Below are 25,078 nucleotides of genomic sequence, written 5' to 3'. Positions count from 1 at the left end.
TGTCAAAATGAGGTGCCGTTCATAAAGGACGAGGCGCACGACCCAGTGACATTTATCTCTGCAGCTCATCAAGTCACGTGTTTTGTTTTCTTTAAGTATTGAAATGTAAGTGCCATGAACTGTTTTATTGCAGCTGCAGAGTAAAAATCATTTGGACCAACCGTGACAGGTCAAACTTTATACACAGTTGGTCTAACATGGTTTAATATTTGTAGTAAATATTATTGTGATTTTAAGAAAAAAGTACAATTTCAACATGTCTGAACTTCACCGTCATACTGCAAATAGTACTCTGGGGTTAATACATACTGTGAGGTGTACTCTCCAGTATACAGTTACCACAGAATATAAATAGCCTTTCATGCCTCATTTAGTAGATTCATATTCACTGAGGGATAAAGAGGCCTTTCCCTCGGGCCAGAAACAGATAAAACGCATGGAAAGAAATATGACTTATCCTCCTATTTCATCTAAAAGTGTAGCTCTCATCATCGTACTCCAGCTCATCGTCGTTGTCATCGCCCAGCTGTCCATATTTGAACTTCCTGTACACGGTGCCATCCTGGCCCATGTACACTATGTCCTCATCGTCGTCGTCGTCGTCGTTCTTACTCCCCAAGCGTCGGTCGCTGAAGTCCACCATTTGGGACTCCTGGAAGCGGCCGCTGGATGAGTGTCCCGCGTGTCCGCTGTAAGAGGCGGAGGAGGCTGGGCTGTAGCCGTGTCTGCCGCTCCCGCCTCCGAATCCGCCCGAGCCCAGCTTCTCATAGCCACGGATGGGGGTGTCCCGGGCTGCGCCTTTCGACCGGGAGTGCCTGATGAGGAAGACTATAGCCACCAGAACGATCACCAGCAGAATACAGGCGGTGATGAACACGGCCAAGTTCCCTCGCTCCTCCTCTCCTTCATCGTTTTTGAATGGCAAGTTTGTGCTGAGAACGCACTCTCCTAGGACAAGAAATGCAACATATTATAAAGTTGAAGCAAAAATAAACAAAAATGTACATTAACTTTGCCCTGCACGTAACATAAACCAATCACCCAAACAGTTTTTCTTCATACCTCGAGACTCGGTGCAATTACAACAATCCTGCTGCCCTTTATTATCTGCCCCATCCTCGTCGTCATGGCTACAACAAAGGAGACAGCGCCCCCCGGGTTCGAGCATGGCCTGAGGAGGACACGAGGTGCAGCTGGTTGGGCCCTGGCCCCAGCACTCCAGACAGGAAGCGTCGCAGTCTTCACAAGCCAGCTCCAGGGCCTAATGAGAACAAATGAGGCTACTGTGTCCGACGCTGAAATAAAAACCTGCTGCTTCTTCAAGTTTTCAACACAACTTTTTAAATCATTTTTTGTTGCATAGATGGACACAATTGTAACTAAATTGTGTACAAAATATGATTAGCTTTACCTCTATTACAGGATACTGGCCCCTGTAGCACATGGATTCACACACCCCATCTGACAATCTGTATCCAGCATGGCAAGACTGACATGAATGTGACTCTTTTGCTAAAAACAAACACAAATCATCATCAATTATTGCAACACATAACCATATTTGTGTTATTATGTGTGCTTTGTATTATAGTTTGTCACCAAATCGCTTAATTTTTTATCTTTTACAAACCTGAACAAGCTTTGCAGGTGGGATGACAAAGCTCGCAGGTCCCGTGCACAGCGTCATGGTAGTATCCCTCGGGACACACAGGAAGACATCGTCCGGCTTTGCGTAAATAAAGTAAGCCCGCGGTACAGCTCAGGCAGCCGTCCTCTCCTGCTCCAAGACACTCACCGCAACTGGGGTCACATCTCTCACACATCATGGAGGCCAGGTTTCCATAGTGTCTATTGTATTAGAGGTAGATGTAGTAGTTTGTAATTATGTACTGTAGTATCTATACTCCCCTGGATTTTAACACTTGAACCTGATCAACCACAGCACATCAAGACTTATTACAGTATTTCTAAAAGGCTGTTTTCAAGGTCAAAATGTTTGCGACCACTCAAAACAAGATGTGCAGACAAGACAAAACAGTGTGAGGGTTGACGTACCCGTGCTGACAGGTCTCCACACACTCTTTGGACTCTCGGAAAAGACTGGATTTGCAGGAAAGACACTCGTGGCTGTGTTTTCCCACACAGGACTCACAGGAGGGATGACAAGGTTCGCATTTTATCCCCATCTCGTCCTGGTAGTAGCCAACCGGGCACCGATCCAAACAGGTACCATCTGCAGAGATACATTATCGAGGTAAGACTCAGACGCGGAAAGTGCAGTGGTTTTCAGGTTTGGACTTACTGAGCAGGAGATGACCCTGGTTGCAGGTCAGGCAGTGATTTGTATCGGGACCAGAGCACCTGTGGCAGTATTTATGACACTGATGGCATTCCCCGCTGTGGTCCACATACTGGTGAACTGTGCACTTTGAGTGGGTCATTGGAGCACAGTGACCGTGGCCCTCCAGTCTGTGGCCATCTCTGCAGCTGGTACAAGAGTCACTGTACGGCCCGGAGCAAGTGAGGCAAGAGGCATCACAGTCTGTTTGAAAAAGTCAAAAGGGATAAAACTGTCAAGTGGCAATTAGTCTGAGTATAACATAGATTATCTGGTGAAAATATCTGTAACTTCTTGGACATTGAAAAAGCTACGTTTATGCTTCACTGAAACATTTTGCTGTTTTACTTCTAACATGTGCTTACATTATATGCAACTTAAACTCAGTTGCTTTTGGTTAGCATTGCAGGGCAGCGTGTATTTCTCTGGGGAACAGTCTGCGCATCAGTTTGTGAGGTTTGACAGCTGTCAGATAGAGTGTTATTTTTGGTGCAGACGGCTTAAGTTCTAGTCTAAGAGAATGTATGAACATGAAAAGTAGCTTCAGTGAATGTGTTTTTGATTTGCTGCAGTGAACAAGGTGAGGATTTTGAAATGCATGAGAAATGTCAAATAATACTGCCAAAATGAAACATAAACAGTTATTTTTGTGTCGCACCTTTACAGTCTCCTGAGATGTCGTCCCGATAGGTGTGTGAGGGGCAGGATGTTAGGCACGCCCCGTTGTGCAGAGTGGCCTGAGGGTCCACGCAGCTATCACAGTCATTGTTGTTTGGTCCGTCGCACAGTCTACAATCAGAGTGGCAACGTGAACACTCCCTTTGCTCCGTATCATCAAAGAACCTCTCGGGACAGTCTTCCACACACAGGCCCTCGTGTAGAAAATTATACTCTTCGCATTCTGTGCAAAGATAACACGTTGATACTAAGTTACAAGGACTTATAATGAAAAGAGATTAAAATATTTACAGTACCAATGCACTGTCCGAGGGGATTACACTCGGCACAAGCAGGTGGACAGCGGTGACACTCTCCATCTCGGACTGCGTGACCGGCGGGACAGTCCTCCACGCAGAGGTGCTTGTGCAGAAGAAGAGGAGCATCACAGCTTAGACAGTGGGTGCTGTTTGTCACACAGGAAGCACAGCCAGTCTCACAACTTCGACACACTAACCCCGCAGGATAACCCCTGTGAGAAGGAATTCAAATATTAATAGATATGGATTAAACGTTCCAGTAAAAGAAAATGCAGTTGGATGTTTTGTTGATTATTGACCTGACACATTGTTCGACACAGTGGCCGTTCTGCAGGTATAAAGGAGCACTGTGGGTAGTCTTGCAGCGTGTGCAGTGCTGCGCGTCCATACATGTCAAACAGCCAAAGGGACACTCCTCACAAACACTGGTTAACCGATTTGCAAAGTATCCCCCGGGACACTTCAACACGCACGTCTGCTGTGGGCTGAGAAAACGACCTGACACGAGGAAAGATTTGTAAGTTTATGAGAGCGTACGACAAAACAGGAACACAGCGTTGTATTCAAAATATCACAGTACCTTTTGCACATTTTGTACACTGATTTTTCGCATCTCCAGAGCAGGCCTCACAGGACGAGTGGCAGTCCTCACATGCCCCATCATCTGAAAATAAGAGCATACATCATTATCTTCTTCTAAAGTACTTTCATCATCATGGAGTCATCAGCAAATTAACATGAACATTGAGGAAGTTGTGCTGTTAAGTCAAAATGTGAAGGCCTCTAGGAATACCACCCGGCACTATTGCACTTCCCAGTCTATAATTAAGATGTTCTTGTTTAAAGTTTCAAAATAATTCTTTGGAGGAACTAAATGATTGACAGTGGAAGTGTCACGCAGACCAATTACCTTCAATGATTTCTCGCTGCGCCAGTGAAAGTGCCCAAATCCCTGCTTCATTATGGTCAGACAGTGGGATTAGCAGAAGACATAAATATAGTTCTTACCGCTACGATAGGTCTTCACGGGGCAGGCTTCATGTTCAAACACACACAGGCCATTTTCCAGTGTCTTTCCCTCCTCACAGGATGTACAGTCATCTTCCTCTGGCCCACTGCAGCTCACACAGTCTGAATGGCACTCCTCGCAGTCATTTGAGTCCTCGTCTCCATAGAAACCATCAGGGCACACTTCAACACATGTACCCTCTGAAAAAAAAAAGGTAAGAACGCCTTTTAAATTTCGATGTAGGAATTGCATTTGTACCGTGGTGCAGTCTGACCTTCGGCAGCGGCTTTACCTGATAAGAACAGGTCAGTTTCACACCAGTAGCACTCGTGTTCGTCACAGCTCACACATTTCTCATCGCATGGGATACAAGTCATCTCCTCTTCCACGCTGTACGTCTTTGCCGGGCAGTTTTTGAAGCAACCATCCTGAAAACTGATAACAGATGCCGGAACACTGAAACATGCATTTCTTTCCCAGACACATCCAAAACACACAGACTCTCACACAGTTTCTTCAAAGATAGAAATAAAAAAAAGTAAGAGGTGCAGTGAGTTCTGAGGGGATCACTCAGAGGGCACACGGTCTTACTTGTAAAAACCCTCTATGCAGGACAGGCAATGCCTAGGGTTATCTGTTAAACGCAGACAAAAACAAGCTCTTCATCAGACTGGAACAACAATATTAAATCAAGCAGCAAGGTAGGAGGATGATTTGAAGCTCATAACTTTCTGAAGGTTAAAGAGCGGGGACTTACATAAGACACACTTTTTGCAGCCTTCTTCGCAGGCCATGCAGTCCTCGTAATCTGGATCCTCCACCTCCCCTGAGAAAACACAAGTATGAAAAAGACAAGACTGTGTGAGTATGGGATAGTTGGGGCAGGTGGAAGGCAATGTTTTTAAGGTCACTCTGATGTTTTTGTCACATAACAGCAAGAAAATAACTCAAAAGTAACATATTGATTACCTTCTCCACACTCCAGCTTGTTGCACAGTCCATCAGAAACATAGTAGGAGGAGTTACACTTGAGGCAGTGGGTGGGGCTAGAGCACAGACGGCAATGGTCAGAACATGGATCACAGCTCTTCTCTTTGGTGTGGTAAAAAGACTCAGGGCAGACATCCACACACTGGCTCATGAACAAGTAGCGATCCATCCCAAACTTGTCTATAGAAAAGTCAAATTAAGTTCTGTTCAAACTGCTTTAAACAGACACTTTATCAATGCCAACACACTGTGAGCACATGCTTTTCTCCTCACCTGTGTCACAGCTGGTGCAGTTAGAGCCTGTGTCTGAACAGGAGGCACAGGTGTGGTCACACAGGTGACACTGTCCTCCTGACTCGTACTTTCCTTTTGCACAGTCCAGCACACAGTGACCTTCATCCAGAGATCTGTCACAAAAACAACACAAAATACTGTCTTCGCTACCACAGCACAACTTTTAATGGTATCGTTCATTTACATTTTTATGTACATTTTCACAACTTTACATTTTGTCCATTTCTTTTCAAATACAGTAAAATATGGATTACACTGGGACACTCTGTTCAGATTCTGAATCAGTCCAACTCACCGTGAAAAGTCACAGCTGATGCAGTCGCTACTCTGAGGTCCTGTGCACTTCAGACATGTAGCATCACACGCATGACATTTCCCAGTACTGTCGGGATACTCGCCTAATAAACAAATAAGAATGATTAGGACTTGAAACATGAAACAAATTAAGCTTTTTAATGATATAATAATAACAATAGTAATTGTTTTAACCAGCCTAACCTTGTGGTTACAATAATCATCTTAAAGAATCACATATTTTTAATCTCCTCTGAGAGTTTGCTGTATTTCTAAACTCAGTATGTCGTAAAAGGTGCAGGTTGACTGACCCTCTTCACACTCTGTGTTGAGCACACACACTCCGCCCTGATGGCTGTGACCACTGGAACATCTGCTGCAGTTCTCCGGCCCCGGTCCCGCACAGGCCGAACAGCTGGCGTCACACCTGAGGAACAGAGCACACAAACCCAAAAAGACCAGAAGTTCATAAAGGGATTAAAACTCCTCCCATCCACCCAACAGCAAACTCCAGCATCAAAACAAGCATGAACGCAGGCAATGGAGCCAAGGCCAAGGGCTGCAATCAGCAGATAAACAAACCACCCACACCTGAACACACACCAGTGCTCACCTCCTACATATCCTCTGCCCATAAGTTATCTCTGGGTTTGGCTCTGTGGCATAGAAGCCGGCGCTGCAGGAGTGCACACACCTCCACTCCTCCATTAAATATCCTTCTGCACAGCGTTTGCAAGACTCAACCCCTGGGCCTGTAGTCAAAAGACACATCATTTTAAAGTCATTTCACATGTTCACACAACCAACAATAACCATCAAAGCAAAATGTTTTATAACTGTGTTTTTATAACACAGTTGGACTTTAGACACCCACCTGCACAAGTAGCACATGCTTTGTGACAGGGCTTGCATATGCTTTCCTGTTTGTCGTGGTAGAATCCTGCTGGGCAGCTCCGCAAACACTGATTTCCCTGCAGACTGATGGCGAAACGGAGAGAAAGGTGACATAGACAATCACTGAACAATGACTCCTTAAGTCTGGGCCATAGAAAAAGCTTGTGATCGATGTAGTTTTTCTTCTTTACAGATTAAACCATAAAAAAGTTAAGCACTATTACATGTTTGTAATTGTGTTGCACATAAATGATAATAAAAAATAACACAAAAGAAGCACTGTTTTCAAATAATTAAATATATCAAATGCATCATGTTATTGTGTTTACCTTGTGTCTTCTTTGCATTCTGTGCAAATGCTGAAGGTTGTGCACTTGAGGCAGTTGTCACTGCACTTCCTGCACATATTTGAATCTGTGAGGAAATGAGAACACACATCAGTCTGATGAATCACTCTCACTCACACGGCCTTCAACTGTTGTTTCATCAGCCAACAGTCCATTCACGTCACATACTTCACATTAGAATAGTGCTCCTGTTTTACAGACGTTGTTAGTTTTATCCACATATTCAGAAATAAATCTATGAGATCTTTTACAATTGTCAGATTTAAACTGAGAAAACAACGACAGGTTTGTCCTTGAAGAGTGTATTTGGGCTGGAAGTCTACAGTTCAAACAAAGAGCGTTTCTACTGCAGTTCATAACACACAAACATGCAGACAGAACTGATCAAACAAAATACGACCATGATCGAGGTAATAGCCTTCTCCACAGATGGTGGTGCAGGTGTTGGTGCCCTCAGTTAAGTGATGCCCGGATTGGCAAGTTGTGCACTGGTCACTTCGACTCCCAGTGCAGCTTTCACAGGTCGCATAGCACCTCTTGCAACGACGACGGTCACCCCATAATCCCTTTGGGCACTCGGATACACACAACCTGGAGAAGCACAAATTATGTCTGACATCTTTGGGACATGTCTGTATTTCCTCAGGCAGGGGTCAGTTAGTTATAATTACATCAGAATTGAGACTAACCTTGTGCCATTTTTGAATTTGAGAAAAAGGTGTAAACATGCGACACACTGCTGTGGGCCGGGTCCCTCACAACCATCACTGGTGCATTCTGCGTCACAGGGTCCTGATAAAGACACAAACATCTATTCTTATAATTGACATTTAGGGAATCATCCCAAAGCACCAAAATCATGAACATAACTCACCATTATACTCTTCCAAAACATCATTATCAACTGGCTCCGCTGAACGCACACTCTTTTGAGGCACATATGGACGCTCTGCTGTGCCATAAATCACCAGAGACCATTTTATTAAAGCCCCTACAAGTACCACACATACCACAGTTAGTTTCAAACAGCTACTGTCTATTAATACAAGTAGAAATATGCTGAAGGGATGAAGCAAACCTAGTTCAGCAATGTTGTGTGACTTTGATGAAATATTTATTTTTAGGGTCCATTTTCCTGTTGCAGGCTCCCCCCAGCTGTGAGTTGTCATAAACTCCCAATTCTGAAAGCCCTCACTGGAGTTGTCTAGTGGCCTGAATAAAAAATTATAAACACTAAAATAAGTATTCATTTTTAGGTATCTATGTGTATTTTGCACACAGAGAGGATGATGCAACTATTAGTGCATTTTTATAACACAAAATCTGAAGACATAAAGCTCAGTCTAAGCGATAATGTTCTTGAGAGCCCCCTGTTGTCTACCTGTGCGCGAGAAGCTCTGACACGGTGCCAGAGGGGGACAGGAGTCTGATGAAGAGGCTGCCTCGATGGCTGTGAGTGATGGTAACACGGACAATGACATGCTCCACATAAGCCACGTGCTGCAGAGGGTTGCCAGCACACCCTGCCGTCTCGTACACAGATGTCACCACAGAGCCGGGGTAAATAGTCCTGTCAACACGCAAACAAAGCAAACAGAATGAAAAACAATCGCAAACACAGACCAGCAAAAACAAAAATATAAAAAAAACAACAGCGCAAGTGTGAACATAAAGCAGCGCCAAGACAGAAATAGATAAAGTGTGATAAACGGAGGAGGAAGGATCAGGGAAGCCCAAAGCGTGGCTCATTTGTTGTTGTATGTTACCTGATTTTCTGCACTGGAGCTTCTTCTACACACATGTGCTGCGAAGGGACTTGTTTCCAACGTTCAGCCTCTTTGACCATGTCCTCTGCATCCATCAGCCCAAAACCATACAGATGACTCACTGAGGTATCGTACAGTAAATGTTAAAATGACACACAACAATCACACTTGCATTAAATTCAGTAAAGTATGCAGTTGCATGTTGGAGAACCTCTGTATCCCGCTCCGTTTATTGTCCAATCAGGTGCTTCAAGATGCTCAGTCTTTGATGTGCGGACAATAATGTGCTGGATGTCTCTCCAGGTTAACAATGGACTGCCGAAAGAACACAATATATATTTATTTATGCCATTTTGTCGTGATGTAATGCACAGTTGTGTTTGATGGTGACATACTTGGCCTCTAAAGTGAGAGCGATGACACCCGCCGCGACAGACGCAGACAGTGAAGAGGATGGACGTGCCTTAACACACGTCTGATGATCGCCAGCAGTCATCTAGGAACAGTCAAGTAGAAGAACATTATAGAACGAGAGCCATTAGTGCATGTTTTATGTTTTCAGTTCGCACCATGGGTTTGCCTTCGCCGCCGGAGTAGGCCGTGGCCAAAGTAGAAGGGCATCGCTCGTGAAATCCAGGCCTGGCCCCGCTCCAAAGAGTCGGGCTTATGGACACGGTGTAGATGCTGTTGCTATAACCGTCACAGGAACAGTGGTCACCTGAGTGTCCTCCATTCCCCGAAGCCCAAACAAATATTGAGCCTCTACCCTGTCGACCCTAAAAATGTAAAGTCTATATGAAGGAGACAACTCAAAATGGAATAACAAGAACATGTCGATGCTAAATATGTCCACAAAGGCTCCTCTCACTGTTTTGATGCCATATTCCAGCGCCATTTTTGCCAAAGGCCCCGGTCCCCCCACCGTGACGCCATCATCTTCAGGTCCCCAGGTGCACAAGTAAATATCTATGTAGTGCGGTTTGAAGCTCAGTGACTGCGCTTCCACAACGTCTGTCACATCTCCACTTAACATATTGATGCCTGCAAAGAAAAGCAGCAGACATGTCACAACCTTCACACGTCCTTTACCACGACGTTTTGTTTTATTTTTAATACTGCCGCACAGCACACCTCCTATTCTCGCACGAAAAGAGACTCCGACTGTGCAGTGAGAGCTGTTTGCAGCAGCAACGATCCCGGCGCATTGAGTCCCATGGCTTTAGAGAAAGATGGAGAACGTAAGGTTAGATGCATATGTATGAGCGAAAAGATGGGCTATTTCTGTTACATCGAGACATTGAGGAGACAGAATAGAGAATTTGCATATCTATATCACATGTAATTACCAAATGGAAAGGAAAGCATGCATTAATTATAGATGGAAAGGCAAAGGAAACTGCAGAACAGGTAGATATAAATTTCAAAACCTACTTCATAGAGATGTGATTTGTTTGTTTGGGTCTGTTTGGATCAAAGCTGGCGAGGGGATCCTAAGCAAAAGGAACAAATAAAACCATAAAATGAGACATCAGCGGCAATTTATTTCTATAAGACAAATCACAAAAGCCACCTGGTCTTTTTGACAATAATAAATGGGATGTTTAATGCTTATTCTCTTAGTCCAGACTTTTGTTATACTGCAAACCCTGCACTGCCAAATTTTCTATGATTAATGCTCTCCTTCTTGGTAGAAAAGTCCTCTCTCAGGGCACTTACATAATTTGACTTGAGATCCAAATGCGCTCCCTCTATGCCGTCATCTACAACAGACACTACAACACCCTTCCCAGTGTAGCCTCGTTTCCACGCTCCTGCAATGTTCATATGAGAGCGACAGCCTGTGGCCCTGTCGCTGCAACGCTGTGAAGCAAAAAGCAAGACATCCGTGTTAGATAAGAATAACTCTCTATTTTAGGTTCTGTCGGTCCGAGTTCCTTCATTCTTGATTTTTTAAAAGGGAAAAAAATCAGACTTACAATGAACCACAGGCTGCTCCACTTTGGGTTGTCAAACTGTAGAGGCGTTGTCTGGTTTGAAGGAAGATGGAAAGCGGAGAAGTGTTTTGTGGAGTAGATTTGCCTGACCCCGGAGACCCTATTTACCCTTTTCTGAACAATCTGTTGCTGGAGCCATTCCACCTGAGAGAAAAGGAGAATTTGATGTGTGGTAAGAGAGTTAGTCACATGATGAGAGGTAGATCGGTGCTCCTCCAGGTCCTGTGGTTGTTGTTCTTCACAAGACTTAGTTTAGCTTTGCCTTTTTAGTGTTTGTGGCACTGTTAACATCTAGGTGAGTATGTGCGTGCCCACTCCGTCTCAGGGCAGCTGTGGCTACATAAGAATGTTTTTGCCACTGTAATGTGACTCTGCAATGAATAAACGCTGAGTTAAAGATAAATGTCAAAAACAAATCAAGAAAAATAGAACTAAATGGATCCGAAGGCACCAAAACCAGCCATTTTCACACCATTTATCTCCAAGCAAGTCCGTCAGACACTGAAACTACTGTATCTGGGACGTATGAGGCGTTTCATCAAAGTGTCAACAGTACGGAACTCCTAATATGACTTTTCAAAGTGTCAAGGTTAAGATGCAGGTCACGTGTATTGACTGTTTGTGCGCTCGTGTGCCATTAATTGGGAATGTGGGGACACAAAGTAGATTAATAATGCAGCCAAGTCTTCCCGTTCTCCTTTTATCAGGTTACTTTACCTCGGCCTCCTTGGAGACGATAAACGTGAGTCCATCATTAGACATGCTGGATCGTTTTGCCGTCTCATTGTGCCAGAAACTGTAATAACTCGTCAATTCTCCGACCTGACGACACACAGACATCGGTTGAGTTAAATTTTAGGACATGTTGGCGCTCGTCATTGCTCTGTGACTGTACTAAAGACCTTTGAATTATGAATGTGGCCCTGGTGTCTTTCACAGAGACGGCTACCTTATACCTGTGGTGGTTTTTAGACGGGGCAACCTGACCCCGGCGCAGGCCACTCCCGAGGTGGCCAAAGTCTGTGGTTTTATGCGTACACCTGTCCGATGATGTCATGTATAAGACCTATAAGTTTAACAAAGCTATGACATGTGCGGAATCTCAAAGTAGGCTGCATTTAATAAAAGTAGAATCAAAACCTAAACACTGGCCTACTTTTTGCATGAACCTTTCTAGCAACCTGCACTTTCTAATATGTAACGATGGGAAGTCAAAGTGGGTTATTCAGACTCAGACGACGTCATTAGACTTAAATAAACATAATAAAATAAGACCAGAAGCAGCGTGTGCGTTTGGTGTTAGGTGTTAGGTGTGGTCCCAGGAGCAGAACCTACCTGTCCCATATTCGAAAACCCATATTTCTCCGCAATCTCACTGACAATCCTCTGGTCCCCGATGATTTTTATGGCCCATTCATTTGTGAAGACTGCCGCGCGACAATAGTGCAAAAAGAAGCCAATTAACACAAGTAAAAGCATCGTCCCGGACCGGAGCCTTCTTCGGACACTCCGTCGTTTTTCCTCAAAGGTTTTTATTCATTTGTGTCCGGCAGCAGCTTCTCGTGAAGTTCCCAAAGTTCCAAAGTCCTTATAAAGCGATGGCATGAGGAGCAGTGCCGGCAGGTCTCTTATGCGGGAGTCAAAGGATATCGAATGACCACCTCAATATGGAAGCCGCGGATCAGTGTTTGGGCGAGTGTGACGACGCAGCAAGCTTCAGTGGGGACGAAACATTTCCAAAGCTGTATTTTTTACACGTATAGAAGTGATATTTCAGTTGTCTCACGAAGTTTTACTATTCCTCGAGCTGCAGAACCTGTAAACTATCGGCCAAGACAGCACTGCCATGACATATCCACCTGGTCGTGCATTAAAACACAGGTCCTAAAGTCAAAAATGTAAAAAGAAAATGGAGGAGTGGGTACAGCAGATCCCAGGAAAAACATCAGACATCTCAATCCAGTACTAGAAACAGCAAAGATCCTGCACAAAGCTCCCAGGACCTGAGCATCGCTGTTATTGCCCTGTGTAATTCCACATTTGAGATTTGCTTTTTGATTGTTGCACATGGTTATGCACATTACAGAAGACCTGGTGCTGGTGTAATGGATACTTGTTTTTTTTTATTGACTCAGTAGCCCTTACGACACACCGCCATATAAAACAATAGCCCTTAAACCATTCTGGGCATATAAAACAATAGGAAAGCGTCTCTTGGCTGCAGTCTAAGGACTTTGAAGTGATCTAACATGTCTTCCGAGAGGCGGCTTTGATGTTCAGAAAGCTATTCCTCTCACTCACACCTCCACCTGAGAATAATTGTTAAAACGTCTTCTTGTGTGTGCTCTCTGCCCCCAGGCGCGGCAGCCATCTTCTCTTTCTTCTCTTCTTTCTTCTCTGCCTCTCACAGTTTTGTAAATTCTCACGGCGGTGTCGGAGTCTGACACATCACATGTCACGGTGATGATGTTTGCAGTGTAACGTAAACTCCTGTAGTTTGTTTATTTACCTGTTGATTTGGGAAAAATAAGTCAACATAATAAGGTTTTTTGTTTGTTTTTATGTTGCGTAGAATGTATCGTGTGTGCGTCATGACTTCATCCACAAGGGGATATTAATAAAACTCAAATTCGTCCTTTTTTGTTGTCAAAGGTGACGTATACATTTTGATATATTTCCATGCAGTTTTTCCCTGGAGATTTGACTGTGGCGTCGTCTCTGGTCGCAGCTCGCAGTGAGAATAGCCTCTGTCTGTCGTAACGGTGCGGATAGGACCAAAGGATGCAGACCAGAGCAGTTTTAACAGTGTTTATTTACAGCGGTGAAAATGCAGTCTTTAAACAGGTCACAAGAGCAGGTACAGGAACCGGGGAGCGGGAGACGGGTCAGGCGGGTGCGGTGCAGGTAGAGGCGGGCAGGACAGGACCAGGACGGGGATAGAAGCAGGTGCGGTACCAGGGCAGGCGGATCAGACGAAGACCAGAGCGGGGAGCGGGTGACAAACCAGAGACCAGGACCGGACAGGAGACGAGACGAGCAGGAGACGAGACGAGCAGGAGACGAGACGAGCAGGAGACGAGACGAGCAGGAGACAAGACGAGCTGGAAGCGATACCGGGACTGGAACGTGGCGGCAGGAGCTGGGCGAGTAGAGGCAGGAATCTGGAGGGTGCATAAATCCAAATGAGCATTTGCCGGAAAGTACCATATAACAAAGCTTAGCAAGAAACATTCACGTTTTACACGCGGACGGTCTGGCACCGAGTGTAGACTGCCAAGCCTTCTTGTACTCAGCAGCAGGTGGTGGTGATTAGGCTGATGCACCCCAGGTGTGCACGGGAGGAGTCAGGCACTCCACCCAGCTCCAGACACACAGGTAGGGGAGGGGGAGAGAGCACGGGAGGACAGGGAAACTGACATCATGACAGTACCCCCCCCCTAAGGTCCACCTCCTGGTGGACCCCCAGGCTTGTCAGGATGAGCGCGGTGGAAGTCTCTCACCATGTCGGGGTCCAGAATGCGTGCCCTGGGCACCCAGGATCGCTCCTCCGGACCGTAACCCTCCCAATCGACGAGGTACTGGAGGCCCCTACCACGGCGACGAACGTCAATCAGGCGGCGGACGGTGAACGCCGGGTGGCCGTCAATGACTCGGGCGGGCGGTGGGGGATCGGCCGGAGGGCACAGGTCGCTGGTCCGGACTGGTTTAACCTGGGAGACGTGAAAGGTCGGATGAATCCGGAGAGACGGGGGTAACTGGAGGCGCACCGCCGATGGATTTATGATCCTCATGATCTTAAACGGTCCCAGGAATCGGGGGGACAGCTTACGGGAGTCCGTCTTCAGCGGGACCGTCTTGGCGGAGAGCCAAACCATCTGGCCAGGTTGGTATACGGGCGCCGGGACACGGTGGCGATCGGCCGTCGCCTTAGTGCGCGCTCCAGCCCGAAGAAGGGCCGCCCTGGCCTTCTTCCAGATCCGGCGACAGCGCTGGAGATGGCGCTGAACAGACGGGACGGCGAGGTCCCTCTCCTCCGTGGGAAAGAGAGGGGGTTGATATCCCAGCGATGCCTCGAAGGGGGACATACCAGTGGCGGAACTCACGAGGGAGTTGTGAGCATACTCTATCCAGGGCAGGTGAGTACTCCAGGTCGCGGGGTTGGCGGAGGCTGTGCACCGTAGGGCCGACTCCAGGTCTTGGTTGGCCCGCTCCGTCTGCCCATTAGATTGTGGATGGAACCCGGACGTGAGGCTAACCGTGGCCCCCAAACCGTCGCAGAAAGACCGCCATACCTGAGAGGTGAATTGGGTCCCTCTGTCGGACACGATGTCCACCGGGATGCCGTGGAGTCGGAAGACATGACTGGTCAGCTGGTCGGCAGTTTCTTTGGCTGTGGGGAGCTTAGGCAGGGCAACGAAATGGGCGGCCTTGGAGAAGCGGTCCACAATGGTGAGAACCACCGTGTTCCCCTGGGAAGGGGGAAGGCCCGTCACGAAGTCCAAGGCGATGTGGGACCAAGGGCGACGAGGAACTGGGAGAGGATGCAAGAGACCAGAAGGGGGTGAGTGGGAGGCCTTGGCCCGAGCACATACCTGGCAGGCGGCGACATAAGCCCGGGTGTCTGTGTCCATCGTGGGCCACCAGAAGCGTCTCCTGAGGAGGGAGAGAGAGCGACCGGCACCAGGATGGCAGGCGAAACGGGAGGCATGGACCCACTGGAGCACCTGAGACCGGACAGAATCGGGAACAAACAGTTTACCTGGAGGGCCGTTACCTGGGTCGGGGTCGTTGGTCTGGGCCTCTCGGACGGTGTCCTCGATATCCCAATGGACCGCGGCCACCACACACGAGGAGGGAATAATTGTTTCTGCGGTGACCGGGCTATCCTCCAGGGCGAACTGGCGGGAGAGGGCATCGGGTTTGACGTTCCGAGATCCGGGGCGGTAGGTGAGGAGAAAGTTGAAGCGGCTGAAGAAGAGGGACCAACGAGCTTGACGGGGATTGAGGCGCCTGGCGGACTGGATGTACTCCAAGTTTTTATGGTCGGTCCAGACGATGAATGGTTGCTCCGCCCCTTCGAGCCAGTGGCGCCACTCCTCCAAGGCCAGCTTTACGGCAAGGAGCTCCCGATCCCCCACGTCATAATTGACCTCGGCCGAGGACAATCGCCGGGAAAAGAAGGCGCAGGGACAGAGGCGGTTGTGGGGGTCGAACCTCTGCGAAAGCACGGCCCCCACTCCCGAGTCGGAGGCGTCGACCTCCACGATGAATTGCCGTGAAGGGTCGGGCTGGTGCAGGATGGGAGCGGAGGTAAATAGTCTCTTAAGCTTCTCGAAGGCTGTCTGCGCCTCAGGAGACCAGGCAAACGGCAAAGCAGGAGAGGTGAGTTTAGTTAAGGGCGAGATAACCCTACTAAAATCCCGGATGAAACGTCTATAAAAATTGGCAAAGCCGATAAATCTCTGGAGCTGTCTCCGGCTGGTAGGAACGGGCCACTCAGTGACAGCCTGGATCTTTTCAGGGTCAGCTCTTACTTGGCCCCGCCCCACAATGAAGCCCAAAAAGCTGACCTCCTCTGCGTGAAACTCGCATTTCTCAGCTTTCACGAACAGTTTATTCTCGAGGAGGCGCTGGAGAACCTGGCGAACGTGCTGATGATGCTCCTGGGGGGACCGCGAGAAAATCAAGATGTCATCCAAGTAAACAAAGACGAATCGGTTAAGGAAATCACGGAGCACATCGTTGATGAGGGCTTGGAATACGGCAGGGGCGTTGGTGAGACCGAAGGGCATAACCAAGTATTCGAAATGTCCCAGGGGTGTCTTGAAGGCCGTCTTCCATTCGTCTCCCTCCCTGATGCGCACCAGGTGGTACGCATTCCGCAAATCCAACTTTGAGAAGATGGTCGCACCGTGGAGGGGCGTAAATGCCGAGTCCAGTAAGGGAAGCGGGTATTTATTCTTTACAGTTATATTGTTCAGACCCCGGTAATCAATGCAAGGCCGCAGGGATTTGTCCTTCTTAGCCACAAAGAAGAACCCCGCTCCCACGGGTGAAGTGGACGGGCGGATGATTCCGGCAGCCAGGGACCCACGGATATAGTCCTCCATTGACTCGCGTTCAGGTTTAGACAGGTTATATAGCCTGCTAGATGGTAGTGGGGCACCCGGCAGGAGGTCAATGGCGCAGTCATATGGACGGTGGGGCGGTAAAGAGAGGGCCTTGCTCTTGCTAAAAACCTCCCCCAGGTCGTGATATTCAGCAGGCACCGAGGACAGATTGGGGGTGTCTGGGGACGGATCAGCGACAGGAACGGACCTCCCGGCCGGAGGGAGGGCGGACCGAAGGCACTTGGCGTGGCAATCGGGACTCCAGCCCGAAACTCCGCCCCTGGCCCAATCGAAAACAGGGTTGTGGGCGCGTAGCCAGGGGTAACCAAGGACCAGAGGAGAAGCGGAGGAGGACAGGACATGAAACTGACGGTTCTCTTGGTGGTTGCCGGACAGAATCACGGTGACAGGTTCTGTGATGTGAGTGATGTGCCCCAGAAAACGTCCATTGAGCCCCTGGGCATTTAAGGGGCGTTCGAGGGGCTCCAGGTAGACCCCGAGCTGCTCCGCGACTTGGGCATCAATAAAGTCCCTCTCAGCCCCGGAGTCGATAAGGGCGGAAACGCATAAGGTCTCTGTGCGAACGCACAGGGTGGCGCTGAGCCGCAGTCTATTAGAAGAGTCCAGGATGTGTTGCTCGCCCACCAGTACTCCCAGTGCTACTGGTGGGCCCCCCCTTTTGGCCGAACTGGGCAAGTGACCACATAATGTCCGCGCTCACCGCAGTAGAGGCAAGCCCCGGCCAGACGACGCCTCCGTTGACGCTCCTCGGCCGACACAAGGGTCCTGTCGAGTTGCATGGGCTCATCCGGCGGGGGCGGGGCAGCGCGTGGCTCCGGCGGGACCGGTGACCGGCGTCTCTCTCGGCGACGAGCCCGTAGGCGGTTGTCTATACGGTGAGTGAGGGAGATGAGGGTCCGCAGGTCGGGGGGTTCGTCCCGGGAAACCAATTCATCTTTCAAAGTCTCGTTCAGGCCCCGCACAAACACAGCCCGCAGCGCGCTGTCCGTCCAGTCCAGCTCCGCCGCATGTGTCCAGAATTCAATGGAATAATCCGCTACCGTCCTGGAGCCCTGGCTGAGAGTCAATAACCGGGAGGCAGCATTGTCCTGGTAGTGCGGGTGGTCAAACACCAGCTTAAACGTGGACACAAATTCATTAAAATCCAGGCTATCCACAGACGTCTTCATTAGGCGCGCCTCTGCCCACTGGAGAGCTCTGCCCCGGAGTAATCCACATATATATCGGATCTTGGTGGCCCCCGAGCTGAAACGAGAAGGGCATTGCTGGAACATGAACTCGCACTGGAACAGGAATCCGCGACAGAGGTGAGGTTGTCCAGCATACGGCTCCGGATCCGTGCCTCTCGGCTCCGGGAGGCGTGGCGGCGCTCCGGCTGCAGCAGGCGGGGTGACGAGGAGCGCGGCCACCTGGTGGTTAAGCTGTGCCACCTGCTGGGACAATGTCTGATTTAGCTCCAATAGAGTCCGAATGGATTGTTCATGCTGACCCAGCACCGCCTCGGGGTGAGAGTGCGTGAGGCGGCGCATCTGGTCCGGATCTGAGCCTGCTTGGTCCATAGTGGCCAGACCGTTCTGTCGTAACGGTGCGGATAGGACCAAAGGATGCAGACCAGAGCAGTTTTAACAGTGTTTATTTACAGCGGTGAAAATGCAGTCTTTAAACAGGTCACAAGAGCAGGTACAGGAACCGGGGAGCGGGAGACGGGTCAGGCGGGTGCGGTGCAGGTAGAGGCGGGCAGGACAGGACCAGGACGGGGATAGAAGCAGGTGCGGTACCAGGGCAGGCGGATCAGACGAAGACCAGAGCGGGGAGCGGGTGACAAACCAGAGACCAGGACCGGACAGGAGACGAGACGAGCAGGAGACGAGACGAGCAGGAGACGAGACGAGCAGGAGACGAGACGAGCAGGAGACAAGACGAGCTGGAAGCGATACCGGGACTGGAACGTGGCGGCAGGAGCTGGGCGAGTAGAGGCAGGAATCTGGAGGGTGCATAAATCCAAATGAGCATTTGCCGGAAAGTACCATATAACAAAGCTTAGCAAGAAACATTCACGTTTTACACGCGGACGGTCTGGCACCGAGTGTAGACTGCCAAGCCTTCTTGTACTCAGCAGCAGGTGGTGGTGATTAGGCTGATGCACCCCAGGTGTGCACGGGAGGAGTCAGGCACTCCACCCAGCTCCAGACACACAGGTAGGGGAGGGGGAGAGAGCACGGGAGGACAGGGAAACTGACATCATGACACTGTCACTGGAACATGCTGTGACATTTTCTGAAATGACTGAGTCCATCTGTCTTTGAGCACAAGGGTCTGGACAAATTATTATTAGGATCTTTCATGCTAGAGGAAGAACTGGTAAAAAAGACTCTTCATTACTGAGCCAGAATATGTACTCAAGAATCAGTGGTGGAACATAACGAAGTAAAAGTACTGCACTTAAGTAGAAATGTTAGGTATCTGTGCTTTACTTAAGTGGATATTTTTACTTTTACTTCATTATATTTGAGAGCAGTATCTGTACTTTCTACTCCACTATATTTCTGAACTGGGCTGAAAAGTAAAAGTAGTCTGAGACCTGCTGAAAAGGTCGAGGGTTTATTTTTAACATGTTCACAATTTGAGCAAATAAAAACAGAAAAAAAAATCTATTCAGTTGTTTCTGCTGAACAAAATTTAGCTCAAATCTTCATCAAAACCACTACATTAGAAGACGTCAAAATCTGTGTGGAATACTTTTACTTTTTACTCTTTCAGTACATTTTAAAACAAGTACTTTAATACTTTTTTCATGTGATACTTTTACTTTCACTTGGGTATTTTTTGCTCCAGTATCTGTACTTGTACTTAAGTAACAGAACTGAGTACTTCTTCCACTAATGTCAAGAGTACAGTTACTCCAAAATACAATAAGTAAAAGTACTGGTCCAAGTAATAAACTTAAACACAGCGAGAACTCAAATAGAAGGAAAATGGTGTACAAAAAAAATTCAAAAGTACTTCTTAAAAAACAGGATCACTGTACTGAAAGCTAACGCAGTTTAAGTTTTAATGTGAAGTATGTGGATGAGCAGCAACTACAACTACAACTACACTACAACTTTTTGTCCCATTGACAGATTTGAAAGTTTCTTTTACTATTTTCATGCTAAAAAAGAAAGAGAAGCCAGAATAACTTAAAAAAAAAAATAATTATACTGTGCGGTCATGAATGGTAGGCTGTGCATTATTATTATTATTATTATTATTATTATTATTATTATTATTATTATTATTATTATTGTCATTATTATTATTATTATTATTATTATTATTATTATTATTATTATTATTATTATTATTATTATTATTATTATTATTATGTATTTTTATTATTTTTTTTTTTACTTTATGCCTTTACCTATTTGTTGACAGATTTTAAGTTATGCATTTTCTTACTAAAATTAATTTATCAGTAGTCCTATACACAAATGAGCCATAACATAAAAAAAAACAGAATTACTGCACTGAACACTAACGCATTTTAAGTTTTAATATAAAGTATGTACCCTGCTTCAGATCCCTTCCCTCTTTGCGTACAGAATGCAGGTTTATATAGTCTATATGTCAGTCTGTATTTACATTTCTCTGGCCGCTCCTCACGGTATCGGCTTGGGACAAATTAACTCATATTTTATTAAACCAATCTGCAGCCATCAGAGTTAAAGCCTGACAGGTCGCTTGCAAATGAGCACATCTGAATTCATTATTTACTGTTCCCAATGTCCTGCTCGCTGTATACACGGCTGCAGTGTGTGTTTGAGTAAATAGAAATATCCTCGCGTTGTGTGGATCTTGTATCCCCCGTCTACAATCAAGGGGCTCATCTTTTTATTCAGTCACTAATGAGACTCGTATGACACTCGGAAAAGAGAGACAAGTGCTTTTAATACAACTTTAATGCACTTTCTCCCTGTTGAATGGATGAATGTGTAGGGGGAAATTCTAGAGCAGATGACAAATTTAGTTGCCTGCTTTTGATTTAATGCTAATAAATGCTTTCTATTCTGCTTTCTATTCTATTTTAAGTTTGTTTATTGCCTTGCATGATGAAGTTAGGACCATGTTAGGCACATTTAGGCTTCAAACTCATCATTTTCTAGTGTATTTTTCTAATTACAGTAACAGAACTTGCAGGAAACTGACTGGCTCCATTTAATGTCATATATTTGAGGTGTTGTTGGGCTTGTTGTCAGCATTCGTGGCCACTCTCGGTTGTTTGTCAAGCCCATTATGCATTACGCTTGTTGATGCCTGCAGACACTGTTATTTTTTCTCCTTGATTTTTCCAGCAGTTGTTGCAGTGTTGCTCTGAATTGCGTGTGCTTACTTTGACCCTTCACAGTTCTTTGAAGAGATTCTTCAGCTGCGTTTAATGCTTCTCCGCTGGCGTCACATCTTTCAGAGCTCATTACGGACTTGTGTGGACTGATGCTCATTTAACAAAAGTGAGAGACTGACACAGCACCAGCTTTTTCCATGATAAAGACATCTGTGTAGTCCCTCAGTCGTCCAAATATGAGACAGAGTTAAAGACAAATGCAAAGCTGTCAACTGGACTGAAAGTTATAGGAGTGAAGACGATTATGAAGTATGACTCAGGCACAGTTCACACTTACTGTAGCTCAGTGGACCAAGCAAACAAACAGAAAGTGTAAACAAACAGGTGTGTTAGTGTCACTGTAGTTAGCTCCTCCCTTCAGACAGATATAAGACAGTGTCCAGCAGTAATCTGACCAGAACTGAAGAAGCGACGTGGATGAGCCGTCTTTTGGAGAGACCATCAAGGTGCACGTGGAGAGTTTCCTTAGTTTCTTCATTTCTATTGCTTTTTGCTTAGGTTTAGCAGTTATTTTTTTGTAAATATGTATTATTTTTCCCACGTATTACCACAGTGATTGAAATAAATTTTGATAATTCAGGAATTTTTCTGAGTCTACCTCCTACTTCGACCACATCGGGCCAGGTTCCCCCCAATCAAACATCTTCACAGCTACAACTTTTTGTCCCGTTGATCGATTTGAAATTTTCTTTTACTATTTCCATGTTAAAGCTTTTTGCACCTGTGTATGAGCCTGGACGAGAAGTCAGTGTAAAGTGATACTGTGTGGCTGTGAATGGTAGTCTGTATGTCTGTATTTTCTTTCATTTATAGAAATTACCTTTGAAATATGTTTTTTTGTGTGTTTGTTTTTACTTTATGCGTTTATCTGTTTGTTGATAGATTTTAAGTTTTGCATTTTCTTGTTAGAATTGATCTATACACAAATGAGCCATAACATTACGACCATTGATCCCTTATGCTGCTATATATAAAAAAAATAAATAATAAAAAATAAAAATAATCCGCGGGTGCGGAGAGATCCGGGCAGCAGTCGAAGGCGGGGACCTCGACGACCGGATCTCCGGACATGGAGACTAGCTCTGGGGACATGGAATGTCACCTCGCTGGGGGGGAAGGAGCCTGAGCTTGTGCGGGAGGTTGAGCGTTACCAGCTAGATATAGTCGGCCTCACCTCCACGCACAGCTTGGGCTCTGGAACCCAACTTCTCGAGAGGGGTTGGACTCTCCATTTCTCTGGCGTTGCCCGCGGGGAGCGGCGGCGAGCTGGTGTGGGCTTGCTCATTGCCCCACAGCTCAGCCGCTGCGTGTTGGGGTTCACTCCGGTGAACGAGAGGGTCGCGTCCCTGCGCCTTCGGGTCGGGGACAGGTCTCTCACTGTTGTGTCGGCCTACGGGCCAAACGGCAGTGCAGAGTACCCGGCCTTCTTGGAGTCCCTGGGAGGGGTACTAGACAGTGCACCAACCGGAGACTCCGTTGTTCTCCTGGGGGACTTCAACGCCCATGTGGGTAACGACAGTGACACTTGGAGGGGCGTGATTGGGAGGAACGGCCTCCCCGATCTGAACCCGAGCGGTGTTTTGTTATTGGACTTCTGTGCTAGTCACAGCTTGTCCATAACAAACACCATGTTCGAGCACAAGGGTGTCCATCGGTGCACGTGGCACCAGGACACTCTAGGTCGGAGGTCGATGATCGACTTTGTTGTCGTGTCATCTGACCTCCGACCGCGTGTCTTGGACACTCGGGTGAAGAGAGGGGCTGAGCTGTCAACTGATCACCACCTGGTGGTGAGTTGGATCCGCTGGCGGAGGAGGAAGCCGGACAGACCTGGCAGGCCCAAGCGTATTGTGAGGGTCTGCTGGGAACGTCTGGCGGAGCCCTCTGTCAGGGGGGTCTTCAACTCCCACCTCCGGGAGAGCTTCTCCCTGATCCCGGGGGAGGTTGGAGACATGGACTCCGAGTGGGCCATGTTCTCCACCTCTATTGTCGATGCGGCTGCTCGTAGCTGTGGTCGTAAGGTCTGTGGTGCTTGTCGCGGCGGCAATCCCCGAACCCGGTGGTGGACACCGGAAGTAAGGGATGCCGTCAAGCTGAAGAAGGAGTCCTATCGAGCCTTGTTGGCTCGTGGGACTCCTGAGGCAGCTGATGAGTACCGATGGGCCAAGCGTGCCGCGGCTCGGGCAGTCACAGAGGCAAAAACTCGGGGTTGGGAGGAGTTCGGGGAGGCCATGGAGGAGGACTATCGGACGGCCTCAAAGAGATTCTGGCAAACCGTCCGACGCCTCAGGAGGGGAAAGCAGTGCTTCACCAACACTGTTTACAGTGCGGGTGGAGAGCTGCTGACCTCGACTGGGGATGTTGTCGGGCGGTGGAAGGAATACTTTGAGGATCTCCTCAATCCCACTGTCACGTCTTCCGAGGAGGAAGCAGAAACTGGGGACCCAGAGGCGGACTCGTCCATCACCCTGGCTGAAGTCACTGAGGTGGTTGGCAAGCTCCTCGGTGGCAAGGCTCCGGGGTGGACGAGATCCGTCCTGAGTACCTCAAGTCTCTGGATGTTGTGGGACTGTCTTGGCTGACACGTCTCTGCAACATCGCGTGGCAGTCGGGGACAGTACCTGTGGAATGGCAGACCGGGGTGGTGGTCCCTCTGTATAAGAAGGGGGACCGGAGGGTGTGTTCCAATTACAGGGGAATCACACTCCTCAGCCTTCCCGGTAAGGTCTATTCCAGGGTACTGGAGAGGAGAATCCGACCGATAGTCGAACCTCGGATTCAGGAGGAGCAGTGTGGTTTTCGTCCTGGTCGTGGAACACTGGACCAGCTCTATACTCTCCATCGGGTCCTCGAGGGCTCATGGGAGTATGCCCAACCAGTCCACATGTGTTTTGTGGATCTGGAGAAGGCATTCGACCGTGTCCCTCGTGGTGTCCTTTGGGGGGTGCTCTGGGAGTATGGGGTCCGGGGCTCTTTGCTAAGGGCTGTCCGGTCCCTGTATGACCGGAGCAGGAGCTGTGTTCGCATTGCCGGCAGTAAGTCAGACCTGTTCCCAGTGCATGTTGGACTCCGCCAGGGCTGCCCTTTGTCACCGGTTCTGTTCATTATATTTATGGACAGAATTTCTAGGCGCAGCCAGGGGCCGGAGGGGGCCTGGTTTGGGAACCACAGGATTTCATCTCTGCTGTTTGCAGATGATGTTGTCCTGATGGCTTCTTCAAGCCAGGACCTGCAGCAGGCACTGGGGCGGTTTGCAGCCGAGTGTGAAGCGGCTGGGATGAGAATCAGCTCCTCCAAATCCGAGGCCATGGTTCTCGACCGGAAAAAGGTGGTTTGCTCTCTCCGGGTGGGTGGTGAGTCTCTGCCCCAAGTGGAGGAGTTCAAGTATCTCGGGGTCTTGTTCACGAGTGAGGGAAGGATGGAGCGGGAGATTGACAGGCGGATCGGTGCAGCGTCTGCAGTGATGCGGTCGCTGTATCGGTCCGTTGTGGTAAAGAAGGAGCTGAGCCGGAAGGCGAAGCTCTCGATTTACCGGTCAATCTACGTTCCTACCCTCACCTATGGTCATGAGCTTTGGGTAATGACCGAAAGGACAAGATCGCGGATACAAGCGGCTGAAATGGGCTTCCTCCGCAGAGTGGCCGGGCGCACCCTTAGGGA

General features: G+C 48.0%; 1 protein-coding gene across 1 annotated transcript; it reads right to left on the bottom strand.

Annotated features, from left to right (window-relative positions):
* Positions 1-294: 294 nt before the first annotated feature.
* pcsk5a (proprotein convertase subtilisin/kexin type 5a) lies at positions 295-21,488 on the bottom strand. The gene is made up of 38 exons (XM_033990050.2): positions 21,407-21,488; positions 12,239-12,330; positions 11,621-11,725; positions 10,886-11,047; positions 10,626-10,769; positions 10,341-10,399; positions 10,041-10,126; positions 9,778-9,950; positions 9,479-9,685; positions 9,305-9,405; positions 9,121-9,224; positions 8,910-9,030; positions 8,525-8,713; positions 8,222-8,355; positions 8,018-8,134; positions 7,833-7,935; positions 7,544-7,734; positions 7,126-7,210; positions 6,777-6,880; positions 6,516-6,654; positions 6,214-6,329; positions 5,904-6,006; positions 5,588-5,721; positions 5,294-5,494; positions 5,082-5,150; positions 4,916-4,958; positions 4,617-4,759; positions 4,324-4,524; positions 3,896-3,979; positions 3,615-3,813; positions 3,313-3,527; positions 2,997-3,239; positions 2,303-2,542; positions 2,056-2,233; positions 1,631-1,848; positions 1,412-1,512; positions 1,063-1,261; positions 295-948 (listed from the first exon to the last, which is right to left on the bottom strand). The coding sequence occupies exons 1-38, from the start codon at positions 21,486-21,488 to the stop codon at positions 467-469; spliced, it is 5,667 nt and encodes a 1,888-aa protein (XP_033845941.2). The 3' UTR covers positions 295-466.
* Between the last annotated feature and the right edge of the window lie 3,590 nt (positions 21,489-25,078).

The sequence above is a fragment of the Periophthalmus magnuspinnatus genome, chromosome 23, assembly GCF_009829125.3.
Source record: "Periophthalmus magnuspinnatus isolate fPerMag1 chromosome 23, fPerMag1.2.pri, whole genome shotgun sequence".
Lineage (NCBI taxonomy): Eukaryota > Metazoa > Chordata > Actinopteri > Gobiiformes > Gobiidae > Periophthalmus > Periophthalmus magnuspinnatus.
The sequence above is the reverse complement of the archived record's forward strand: the minus strand, read 5'-3'. Positions and strand labels throughout refer to the sequence as shown.